Source organism: Ctenocephalides felis, unplaced genomic scaffold (genome assembly GCF_003426905.1).
Source record: "Ctenocephalides felis isolate EL2017-DRISC unplaced genomic scaffold, ASM342690v1 CF-g0.4_SCAFFOLD_00845, whole genome shotgun sequence".
Lineage (NCBI taxonomy): Eukaryota > Metazoa > Arthropoda > Insecta > Siphonaptera > Pulicidae > Ctenocephalides > Ctenocephalides felis.
The window spans coordinates 90,105,441-90,119,053 of NW_020536999.1; the positions used below are offsets into that span (position 1 = coordinate 90,105,441).

Here is a 13,613-nt window from a genome sequence, read left to right on the forward strand (position 1 = left end):
CCTTTTTCCAATTTTTTATGTATTTTTATTTCTAAACTTCTGATTCCATGCTCTTGATTACCCCGTATTTTCTCTTCTCGCGTAAGTCGTCAATCGTCTGCATTCTTCTTCTTCCCATTCCTTTCAGCCCTTCTATTTTACCATCGATATTTACCAATAATAATGATTTTTTCTACACAGGATTATTCAGTTCGAGCACAATCTCTGGAAGCATTGATACCTCTATATGAAAACGACAATATAGCAAGAGAATTGCAATTATTTACACAGAAATATAAAGATAGACTTATAAGTTTAACTTGTGACAAGAGACCTTTCAATCAAGTGATTGCCATTAAGCTGGTCACTGTTATGTTCAGGTGAGTTGAGAATAAAAACATGCACTTAATAGACATATGCATGAAACTTTGCATGGTGATAAGGTTGATACTCAATAAGGTACGAAAAAGAGTTGTCACAATTTTAAGTCAGTTGTAAATGAAAAATATCACTCAATAAGACCACAGTCTAGGGAATTATGAAGGGTCTTTTCATATACAATTTTAATTGTCTTAGTGCACTTACCCTTCTAACATTTTGACAAAACTTTGCATGGTGGTAAAAGGCAAGCATCTAGATTTGCAGACGACATAATACTTTTGTCAGAAACTGCCGGTTAGATGCAATGCATGATAGTCTTTATACACCGAGATAGTGTCCAGATTGGTCTGGACACCAAAACATTGATCAACAACCGATGGTAAATTCCAGTACTAGTCAACAAGAAGGCAATAGAATACTTCGATAAATACATATATTTTTGAAAAACTATTAGGGAAAACAGAAATAATGACCAAAATAGAAAAAAGTATACATTCAACATGGAGCAAATATTGGAACTTAAAATAAATCTTCAAAAGTAATATGCCTATAGATGTAATAAAAACGTACAACTGTTTTCGTACGGAGATACTCCAGGCACTACGTTGTTTTAAAGCTTTTCCATTGACTATCAACTCTATCAACATGCTAAGTTTCTGAAGTAAAACTTCTTTAGGCGCGACTAGGGTATAAATCCGTACAAATGCAACGGAAATGCGTTAGGCAGAACTGTTTGTCATTGTGATTAGCCGTCGTGTATGTGAATTGTCGTTGTATGCGTACCGATTTCAACGAGGAAATCAGAATAGTTAAATAGACATTTTAAATTTACATCGTAGTACAAATCTTGATTTAATTAAAAAAATGTCTGAATCAGAAGAATATTTTACCTTGTTCCTTGAAAATAATAAAACAAATTAAACATTTGTGCCGTGTACTACACGTAAGTTTATTGATTAGAAATTATTTCTATATTATTCGTAGTTTCTATAAATCTTTGAAGTTATTAAAATGGAAAATATTTTTAGGCAAGACAAAGCAAAGAATGAGAATATATCGCCAGCGAAAAAGTAAAATAAATACAAGATGTCAATAAATGTATGTTAATTTTAATTACATAAAATTCTTCAAACAATATTACATGATGAGTAAAGTTGCGAAAATAATATTTGTTTAGACGTTGTTTAACATAATCCACTATGAGAACAAATATTATAGAATTTATTAATCAGCAATTACTTCATTTCTCTAATGAAGGTTCATTTCTAAATGCTAATTACAACGACAAACCGATGTCATATTTGAAGTATGACTTTAATTAAATTATTGTTTTCAAATATTATAGATATTTGTAATGCTATTATAAATATATGATTTATAATTTATCATTATATAAATGTGTATAATGATTGACACTAATTTACCATTTAATCTAATATACTTAGATATGCAGCACAACAACAGATCTACATATTTTTTATATCTAGTCTTAATTTATCCATTTTTGTCCATTCAGGTCATATCGTGACCTCTTCACTAGAGAAGACGTATACATGGTTTTCAGAATGGTACTCAATTCCAACCGTAGAGTTGCAGTGACTGCAGGTGAATTTTTAAATGATGTCATTGAGAGAGTGGATAAAGAAAATAATTCAGGCTCTCTAAAACGTGCCGGATTTAATGTACGATGGCTTCGATATATTGTAACTTCCTTCATTAAATTGGGGGTAAGTAAAATATGCATAGTCATATGTCATGTGGATGTCGTCTATAGGATAGATACCATTATTCTTTATTTTTATTATTATTTTTCAGCATTTAGATCTGGTTCCATATCTAGTGGATGCCCTTATTGCAAAGTTTGAAATAATAAAAGATTGGAAAATAATAATACATATTCTTAAACAAACCGATGATCTTTTGACCCCAATCGAGCAAGAAGTTCTGACTGAAATGATGTTATGGTCTGCAAGATTGGCAACTACTGGAGAATATCCATGGGATAGAGCAATTGATAACATGGTAATATTGCATATAAAACTGGGGTAACTTGACCCATTTTAATGTACGATTTTAAGAAAAGGGCGGGGTACTTACGGAAGCTACAAGAATAAACATTTTCCAGAAATGATGCAAGTGTAACTGGTCGATCCATAAAGGATATAATTACAGGTACAGGTACAGGACTATACTCAATTGATATGTAACTGCTCTCCTGGTCAATCAAATAAACAAAATACTCTTGGTCTCCTGATAATAAGAATCTTCTGAATCTTTGGATTTGGAAGATGAAGAAAATTTGGACGGTGTATGGACTCATGACCAATGAGAATAGTTTGTTGCTTTTAGTAATGCATATGTTTCCTTGATATCATATTAAAGTATGATAGTTGTCAAAGGTTTAATGCAATCATTTATAAGTCGAATTAGAACCAAGTAAATCAATTAGATCAAGTAAAAGTACCCTGCCCTGGTTTTAATGTCAGTACATCCAAATAGGTAGAACTATCCGGTTGTTTCTTCTTCTAGTGTGTTGATTGTATGTTTAAACATTATTTTTTATTTCTGTTTTTTATTAGTTTTTATATTTATAGGTCCCAAGTTTAGAAGAAATAAAGCAAATGAAGGGAGACAAATTAAATATGACGAAACATCTGATGCCGGTGATACCAAACCTGTTGGCTCAGTTTAAAAGTAATGTGAATTGTACCATCAACTTAATGGGAATACCCCAATACTTCGACTTAGAAACTTACACAAGTGAAATGGAAGATCTGGTTAGTATTTTAAGGAGGTTGTTTGGTTTTTTTTAACAAAAAATGCAAGATATTTGTTTTTTGTTTTCAAGAAATGTATTTATCATAGAAACATGCATTTTTTTAAACAAAAATTACAAAATCATAGAATATTACGAGATTTTCTTTTTTTTCGCCGTCATTTTTTAACCAGGGGCGCCAAAGTCGGCCTTGCAAAATCGATCTCTTTTGCGGTGCCACAGATAAATCCGTTGCGCATCGCCTGAAACAAAAAAAAAAAAGAAACTACGTCGAAGAAGAAGTTTGAATCCAGTCCCCCTACCAAAATGAAAGAAAAAAAGCAAGAAGGAAAAAAATGGCAGCTATTTTAAAAAAAGTGTTAATAAAGGCCTTTTTGGGGGGCGAGAAGCTTTGCAAAAAATTTTTACGTAATGTAATCAAGTTGTTTGAAGTAGGGAGACTAGGTATTGCAGTGGTGAACAAATTAAAAAAAATTGCAAGTCGATCCGACTTGTAGTTTTTTTTAATTTGTGGCACCGCATTGAAAAAAGTCAATTTGAGAAAAACGTATTTGAAGTTTTTAATATATTGTACTAAATACACCATTTACTTTAATGTATTAAATATACCATGGTGTTCAAAGAATGCTGACACATTAAAAAGGTCACATGCATGAGGTATTATAATGAAAAAGAGAGCAGCTGGCATACAATAGCTCGCGGAGGGATGAAAAAACTGGTTTCAGAGGATCATACATATAGATATATATATATATATATATATATATATATATATATATATATTGTATATCTATAACTTCGTCAAAAAATAGATATTGAGATAATTTTTTTTTTAAATATTTCTAAGGTTTTTAGCTTTCATAATATCAAAAAATCTCAAAATCGAAAAAAAAAAAAAAATCCAAACAACCACCTTAATTATTGTACTTATGAATACCTTTAAGGATTACTTTGCAGACGTGGTCTTTGTCCTAGTGCTTGAATTGCCATCAGGGGAAGTTTATATTTTACCCAGAAATTACTTTTGCATGTGGGAATGTTCATGCATCTTGCATTTATAGTTTTTCTAGTTTTTTACCCTGTGTTTTATCCTTGCAGCATTTAAAAAAATTATTAAGCGCATTAGAAGACATCGTCAGGGAGACGACAAACGCAAATTTATTACGTAAGTGCAGCAAAACTTTACATTGCCTATATAAAAGGGCAAGCATTGCTGCAGAATGCGATGCCGTCGGATTTACAATTCTCAAAGAATGCGCCTACATATATATGGAGCCATCAATAACATGGCAAAGTATTGTAGATGGGGTAAGAATTCAATTTTTGTTACATGTAGAAAGTTGTCAAACAATTCATCTCTTGATCAGAAATATTTTTTTTTCTAGCAAATGGATCCAAAAGATGTAAACAAAGAGGATTATCTTCTAATTGTAAATTGCCTGAAGAAAATAGCCATTTTCTACTCCTTACATAACATCAATTATTTGAATATATGCGATGATCTTTTAAATGAATTTCAAGTGTATAGGGATGGGGTCATTCAAAGAAATCTTCCTATCGAAGTATGTTAATTATATCAAAGATTAAACATAACTAATTCATACTCTTATCAACATATCTTTTAGGGATCAATATACTGCCTAATTTCTTACGGTGCATACTTATCGTGGGAATTAAAGGCACTAAAAGAACTGAATGATGACGTGGTACTGGATTGTATGGCACGAGCCAAGGTACTAAAGCTAAAATTAAAAGAATATTTTGAAATTTGCAAAGACATCGTTCAAAATGTCATTTATGATGATCTGCACAAAGCTGTAAGTTGATTTAAAAGAATCATAATCTTAAAATAAAACTAAGACAAGTTTTAATAATATTTTTTTAAACTACATATGATCTATTTGTCTACCTGTTCACCTGTCTACTTCTTTAACTCTCTACTTCTCAACAGTTTTACCTCTCTGCCTGTTTACAGGTCAACCTGTTGACCTGTTTTCATGTCTACAAATTTACCTGCTTACACATCTACCTGTCTACCTGTCCATCTGGTTACCTGTCTATGTATTCACCTGCTTACTTATAAGTCTACTTGAAAACCAACTTACCTTTATCAGTCTGCTCATCAATACGAATCGAATGCTTTTTGAGTAATTCAAATCGGATAATCGGTGCTCCGGAGTTGTCCACAAAAAATGGTATCCTTATTGTTAATAAAATTGTATAATCAATAAGGTTCATATATAGTATATTCAGCTAATTCATACCAAATGATTTTTATTTTGACCATAATTTTAACCATAAATACATTTATAGTAAAAATATTGAATTGAAGCTTACCATGTGCATCCAAGCCTAACAAAAATGTATGGGAAAGCATTGTGTTAGGTTTGGACGACATACCTGTCTACATGTCCATCTGGTTACCTGTCTATTTATTCACCTGCTTACTTACAAGTCTACTTGAAAACCAACTTACCTTTATCAGTCTGCTCATCAATACAAATCGAATTCTTTTTGAGTAATTCAAATCGGATAATCGGTGCTCCTGAGTTGTCCACAAAATGGTATCCTTATTGTTAATAAAATTGTATTATCAATAAGGTTCATATATAGTAGATTCGGCTAATTCATACCAAATGATTTTTATTTTGACCATAATTTTAACCATAAATACTAAAGTAAAAATATTGAATTAAAGCTTACCATGCGTATCCAAGCCTAACAAAAATGTATGGGAAAGCATTGTGTTAGGTTTGGACGACATGGCAAGCACTCGCGATTTTTGAAGAATTCAAACTATTTTGGTTCCAATATTTGAAGTGGCTGAAATATTTTTTGTATTTTTAATAAATTCATTTCTAACATTTTAGGCTTTGACTTCAATTTGTGAGTTATCCGCAAATTTCAACCGAGAGCTGCGCAACCATCGAAACCAAATAATTCACGATTTAGTTCTAAATCTCAGCTTGGATGACATAGCACTAATAAATAAATATACAGAAGAGTATGTTTTCATAAAACATTGGAAAGGTAATAATGAGGACAAGATTAATTTAAATATTACTTATTGAAGTAGAACTTCTAATGCAAGTGCCAACAAAAAGTGTGGAATAGAAAGAAAACAAGTGAGAATTGTCTGAAGATAGTCTAGATTGTATGAAAATTTTGTAAATTGTTTGAAAATGCTGTGGATTAGCTGAAGATTTTGTAGATTGTCTGAAGTTTCTCTGAAGTTTTGTCTGAAAATGTTATAGCTTATTTCAAAATAATTTAGAAATTCTGAAGGTGTTGTAGATTGTTTTTAAATTTTAATTGGTTTTAAAATGTTGTAGATTATCTGAAGATTTTGTAGATTGTCTGAAGATTTGTAGATTTTGCCTGGAGATGGTCCAAGTTTGTCTAAAGATTTGTAGATTGTCTGAAGATTTCATAGATTATCTGAAAATGTTCTAGTTTGTTTCAAAATAATTTAGATTGTCTGAAGGAGTTGTAGATTGTTTTTGAATTTTGTAATTATGGTTTTAAAATGTTGTAGATTATCTGAAGATTTCATAGATTGTCTGGAGATTTCATAGATTGTCTAGAGATTTCATAGATTGTCTGGAGATTTCATAGATTGTCTGGAGATTTCATAGATTGTCTGAAGATTTCATGGATTGTCTGGAGATTTCATGGATTGTCTGGAGATTTTGTAGATTGTCTGGAGATTTTGTAGATTGTCTGGAGATTTTGTAGATTGTCTGGAGATTTCGTAGATTGTCTGGAGATTTCGTAGATTGTCTGGAGATTTCGCAGATTGTCTGGAGATTTCGCAGATTGTCTGGAGATTTCGTAGATTGTCTGGAGATTTCGTAGATTGTCTGAAAATGTTCTAGTTTGTTTCAAAATAATTTAGATTGTCTGAAGGAGTTGTATATTGTTTTTGAATTTTGTAATAATGGCTTTAAAATGTTGTAGATTATCTGGAAATTTGTAGATTGTCTGAAGATTTGTATAGATTGTTTGAAAATGCTGCGGATTGCCCGAAACTGCTATGGTTGGGCTATAAATTTTTTGACTTATCTACAAATGTTGTAAATTGCAGATTATCTTAGAATGTTGTAGATTTTTTGAAGATATTCTAGACTCTCTGTATTTTCATGAAAGTTTTGTAAGTTGTCTCAAAATGCTGAATATTATCTGAAGATGATTATAGATTGCGTGGAGATGGTTCACATTTGTCTGGAGGTTTGTGGTTGTGAGAGAACAGATGAAAAATTTTAGCAAAAATGGCAAATAAATATATTTCTATGTTTGGGAAAGTTTCTGAACATATTTTGATAGTGTTATTGTTTGATATGTGTTATGTGTTGGAATGCTGAATGGGATATTTTACTCGAAGATACATCTAACACGACTCGACATTCAATACATTTATGTTTAGATTTTTTATTTATATGCATAACGCAGTTTATCCAAAACAAAAAATTAATATGACTTTACTATAGAAGACTTTTGTAATTAATTATGTTATTATCTCATTGTAGGAAAACACGAAGAAAATGAGAGTCAGGTGAACAAATGTCGTGAAGTCTTGGAGTGTTATTCCAAACTCATTGATTTTAATATCATACCATCTGCTAATGCAGAATTTATTTTAAAGTATTGTGTAAAGGTGAGATTGTAATAGTTGTACGCTGCATATTAAAATTTTTTCCTATTTCATTTAGTAATTTATTATATTTTGCAGTGTGAAAAATGCTATGGAAATATCATAAAGAAAATTGTCACCATAATGTGCCGCCTCAACAGGAGAAATTGCACCCTGACCATGTTCCTGATTTTGTCGAAAATTTATGTGGAGGTGGAGAGATCATTGGGCAAAGATTATGTGCTTGATAATAATGTCGAAGAATTTGCGGAGCTAAAGGTATTTATTCTGCTATGTGTAATTTATGAAACAATATAGATTTTTGTTGATGTTGCATCAACAAGAATGAAAAAACTTAATTTATATTCATATTTACTAATCTCTGAAGACATATTTTTTAATATTAATCTATGAACGTTAAACGTTTAACTCAACAATTCAACATTTTTATTTGTATTCATAAATAGTACTTTGCCTACATCTGTACCACCTCTTGCAATACCTCACAGGTTGGAACCGACGTATTGATTTTATATAAATGTTATGTAAATGTTAAAATTACGAAACAGTTTAACGTAACGGTTACGTTATAAAGAAAAACGATACATTTACGTTTAAAGGTTATAATTAACTAATTATAGTTACTTAGTTACTTACCTTTAGGTTTTATTAACGTAACCATAAAATACGTAACAACGTTTCTTCTGTGCTACGTTATTTGAACTTTATGTGACGTTTGTGGTTTACTGGGATTTTATTCTTTTTTATTTTATTCAGACTTTGGCTGCACGTCTAGCAGAGTTATTGGGCACAAACGAACTTGAAAATCGACATGCAGTAGGTATGTTGCACAAGGATGGAATTTTGTTTGCAGTTGGACAAAGTACTAGACCGAATGAGCCTCCAGATCAGATACCATTTTTAGCAGTATTAAGTAAATTTTCAAAAAAGCTTAACGAAGAGGATAGAAATTCTGTGTGAGTATAAATATTTACTGGATAAAGGAATGATCTCTGAAGATGAGAGGAGACCTCTCACATGCTTTATTTTGTTTTAAGAAAAATATGTGCAAATAATCGACTTGGTCAATGAGAATTAAGTTGTGACAACTTCTAAAATGGTAATGATAAATGATAAATGATAACTGCGGTTATGTTCAACAAATAGTTTAAATTTTAACTAAATCACAATCATTTATTGTTATGAATAAAATTAGGTGCAAGTGATATTTTTCCTCAAGCAAATTGCAAAAAAAATTAAGAAAAAAAAATTGCTATTGTAATATCAACATCGTCCATTCTGGTTTCAGATACCAATTCTTACAAACTAAATTAAAGACTTGTCTACCTTCAACAATACCCCCTGGATACATGTGGGCTCCATATAAGATTTACCGGAGGTCCCTTATTGGTATAAAACCCCTGCCCCAAACATCCGAAACGCCCCAAAATATGGAGGAATGGAGCGAGGAACCGATCTGGGAATCTTCAGGTATAAGTGAACGTCAATATGTAAATTAATGTTTCGTATCAGGGGACGTCCATTAATCACGTGAGGTTTTTAGGTGGAGGGGGGTCTGACAAAACATCACGAAATATCACCTGGGGGAGGGAGGGGTATAGTAAGATATCACGTGTATTTATTTTTTAACTGACTTTTTATAAAAACATCAAACATTTTCATAAAAAATAAAAAAATACAGTTTTATCGCGTGAGGGATCGTTCAAGTATTACGTAAACAGATTTATCACAATTATTTACCCCCCCCCCATCCCCGTTGTCAGCAAAAGTAAGCAAAGCTCTTGCCCCCTACCCCCATGCTTACGTAAACATTTTGCAATTAATGTAAAAAAATAAAAATACTACCTATGACGTAATCATCATCCAGACTCCCCTGCCCCCCATGTCAACCCAAAATAAACAAATCAACAACCCCCCCGCTCTCCTATAGTGCTTACGTAATACTTGAACGGCCCCTAACTGAAAATACACGTAATGTTTGGGGGGAGGGGGTTAATTTTGAATATCACCATGGATCACCAAGGGGGAGGGAGGGGTTCAAAAATCCTTAAAAACTCGCTCACGTGATTAATGGACGCCCCCTCAGTTGTTATATATGTGAAATGATAAAGAATAGTAAGTTTTTTCTTATTCCAGAAGATGCAGCTGATGAAACCATTCCTGCTACAACATTCCAGTCGTCAGTTAACATAGAGCAGCCGGGAAGAGAATCAAGTCTGAGATATTCAGGTATGTTTTAATATAAATTGAACATCAAAATGTTACGAAAACATTTTTAATTTTGTTTGTGAACTCCCCTTGCCCTCGAGAACATCCCAGAGATCCCTAAATATAGAGCAACTAGACAGCGGGGGCTTCCATTAATCACGTGAGCGAGTTTTTAAGGTTTTTGGACCCCCTCCCCATTGGTGATACAAGGTGATATTCAAAATTACCCCTCTCTTCCCCACCAAACATCACGTGTATTTTTAGTTTCGTGAAAAACTAACATATTTGAATTTTTTTGAACATTTTTGTAACTTTTTCAAAAAAAAGTTAACTAGTGTGGTGTATGGCCTCGTGCCTTAAGGCAAATTTCTGGAACTTCCCGTACCGTAACGAAATGTTCGAGGAATACTGAATGTTTTCAAATCGATTATTATAAGTATTGTAACATTGTCTAATATTTATGAGAATTATATAAACTGAATTGCAAAGTTGAAATTATTTGTTTAAAGTATATTAGAACTTTAGTCAGAATTGACAATAAAATCTGAATTATTTTCTATATACAGAAAAAAATACAATTTTTTTCCAAAATCAATTATTTTGTTAAAACAAGCTGAAAGTTCTTTGATTCATTTAAATTGGACGCTTAGTTCTCTCAAACACAGCCATTTTTTGTACATTTAGCTCTGTATCTTCGAAATGGCTGGGCCTGCCATTGCCAAAAACTAATAGTCACTTCTCCCAATCATTACTAATTGAATGTATTTTAGAACATTCAAATCGGATGCTCCGTTCTCTCAAAAACTCGATTTCTATTTTCTGCACTCTTTGCTCCGTATCTTCGAAACGGCTGGACCTGCCTTTGCCAAAAACTAATCAGCACATCTCCCTAACAATAGGAATCGAATGTTTTTTGAACCATTCAAATCGGTTGATCCGTGCGCCCGAAAACGTGGACGAAAAATTGTATCCATACATACATACATATACACACACACATCCATTTTTTCTGAGGTATGCCAAAATGTTCAGAAACCTTTAAAACGTCGAGAAATGTAAAAATTTTCAATTTCGATTTTCGACCCATTAGCATAACTTACCCTACGGAAAGTTACAAAATAAATACACGTGATATCTTACAATACCCCTCTCTCCCCACGTGATATTTCTTGATTTTTTGTCAAACCCCCCCTCCCCCTAGAAACCTCACGTGATTAATGGACGCCCCCTTAGTAGTACATAAGGATATTTTTATATTAATTGAATTATTGTGTAATAAATACGTAACCGCCACGTAACATATGTAACATTACTGTAAAGATAAAGATAATAATAATTTCCTTCTTGGTCTAGAAGATGCAGCTGCTGGCGAAGTTTTGTCCAGAAGAACACCACCTGGAAGGCCCGAAATTATAGAGGAACCGTTGGGCACTGAACCTAAACGGAGACGTTTAGGTATGTTTTAATGATAAGTTAACGTCAATACGTAAAAACAACGTTGATGTTACGTAACAACTGTCATATAAGTGGGGAAATGATATGAATTCTTGTCTAAACATACTTCTCATTTGGTAACTTACATCATATTTTATTATGAGTTAAACGTTATTGTGTAAAGATAAAAATATTAATGAAAACTTCTTGATCCTGAAGGTGCACTAACAGTAATTATAAAATCATTAATGAGTCATAAATTATTAGATATTGATCATGTCGAATTTTTGCACATTCAAAATGAATTCATGCAACTTTAGTTTAGTCAAAATGCCACTCCCATAAAGTTACAAGAGTAATATGGATAAATATATAAAACATTCTTTATTCAATTGCATTCAAGCAGTTTTATTTTTCTTACAGGTGGTTTTTCAGACTCTGGTATTGAAGTGTCGATGCAGAATCCGAATGAGTCTGAAGTATAACTGTTTACTACTATTATTTCTTACCATTGAGGGTAGTATAATTTTTTATTTAACACTTTAATTATTAATTATTTAAAACTTTAATTATTTTTATAATTTTGTACCAAAGAGAAGTATAATTATTAATTTCAATTATGTTATGTGATACTAGAATACTCAATATGTGATACTAGAAGATATATTTGTGTTTTTATAATAAATGTTATATTAGTATGTATAATGTTGTTATATATAGTCTAAAAATGTTGTATATTTTCTGAAAATGAAAATTGTACTGGAAGAGTACCCCTAATTTGATCAATTTTCAAATAGATTATTATTAATATAATTTTAAACCGATGAATAAACTATTTTCCTTAAGACTGGTAATAATAAAACTGCGCGTGTTATCAATAGACAATAATAGAAAAGGTGATGAACAATGAACTATTCTTTCATAAGCTCCTTAAAACAATTTTGTGAGTATAACCAAAAGACAATATAATCAATAGTGAATTCATAAACAATCACAAGACTTTTAAATATAAAAATAAATGCAGAAATCAAGCATTTTTACATACTATTATAACTAATTAATCTTAATCATTATTATACATTTTTATTATAACTTTACCATAACTACATGAAGCAATGTTGAAAAATCATGCAAATTAATTTCCCATTGTTTTTCCAAAACGTGGCGGCATGTTCGAGCCTCACAAATTTATATATATCGTAAGCATTAAAATTTGTCTTGGAACCAACAATATGAGTTTACTAAAAACCAATTTCAACCACTTCCTATTTTAAACTTTCAGAAGTTTGTTTTCGCGAAAATATCTCATTTGCTAATTTTATGTTTTTTCGACGTTTCAGGTCATTTTGAATCGAATGACATCAAATTTGAAAGAAGCATATCTGTGTATGTGTTTTTTTCTATCGGTGAAGAAAATGCGTGTGTGCATAACAGACTAGGTCATTTGTCTGGGTATGTCGGACTCAATACTGCTTGGGTATAATTCCGACTAAAACTTCAATCTATCTGTTGCTCTTTTTAATAATTATATTACTCATATTGTGTGCCTATATAATGTTTATATCATATTTCTTCTAAAATCATAATTTTTTAAAATCCCATGACACAATAATTCACGATTCTTATTAACATTTCGTTTTGCAGAAATTCTAATATTTTTGTAAACACAAATAATTAAATAAAATATTTGCAATAGATTGTTGTAACAAATATTACTTTGTATGCAATTTCTATTTAGTACAAATTAATTGAAAACGATTTGTTAGAGCCAAACATAAAGTCCTCAATTATTTTATAAATATTTTGGCTCTTGTCCCCACGAAAAGAGCCGTTAGGGGGAGGCTCTAGAACCTTATAATTTCAAAATTTAATAATTTTGTACTACAATAGAGTTCATAGTCTGATATAACATACTAAAATAATACAGGCATAAGATAAGCAGTTGTATTATAAATCTTTATCATTCGAAGAAAATATACTTTTTAACTTCCCGTAGGGTAAGTTATTATAATGGGCCGAAAATCGAAATTAAAAATTTTTACATTTCTCTACGTTATGAAGATTTCTGAACATTTTGGCATACCTCAGAAAAAATGGATGTGTGTGTGTATGTATGTATGGATACAATTCTTCGTCCACGTTTTCGGGCGCACGGATCAAGCGATTTGAATGGTTCAAAAAACA

The 13,613-nt window shown here is 31.5% G+C and overlaps 1 protein-coding gene across 1 annotated transcript; it reads left to right on the plus strand.

Moving 5' to 3' along the window:
- The first annotated feature begins 162 nt into the window (after positions 1-162).
- Positions 163-11,914, plus strand: LOC113362968 (cohesin subunit SA-2-like). The gene is made up of 15 exons (XM_026605460.1): positions 163-359; positions 1,877-2,087; positions 2,176-2,382; positions 2,955-3,137; positions 4,235-4,444; positions 4,522-4,698; positions 4,762-4,953; positions 6,007-6,166; positions 7,663-7,790; positions 7,866-8,045; positions 8,544-8,743; positions 9,076-9,257; positions 9,924-10,016; positions 11,349-11,450; positions 11,853-11,914. Exons 1-15 carry the CDS (start codon positions 163-165, stop codon positions 11,912-11,914), a joined length of 2,484 nt encoding a protein of 827 aa, XP_026461245.1.
- The last annotated feature ends 1,699 nt before the right edge of the window (positions 11,915-13,613 follow it).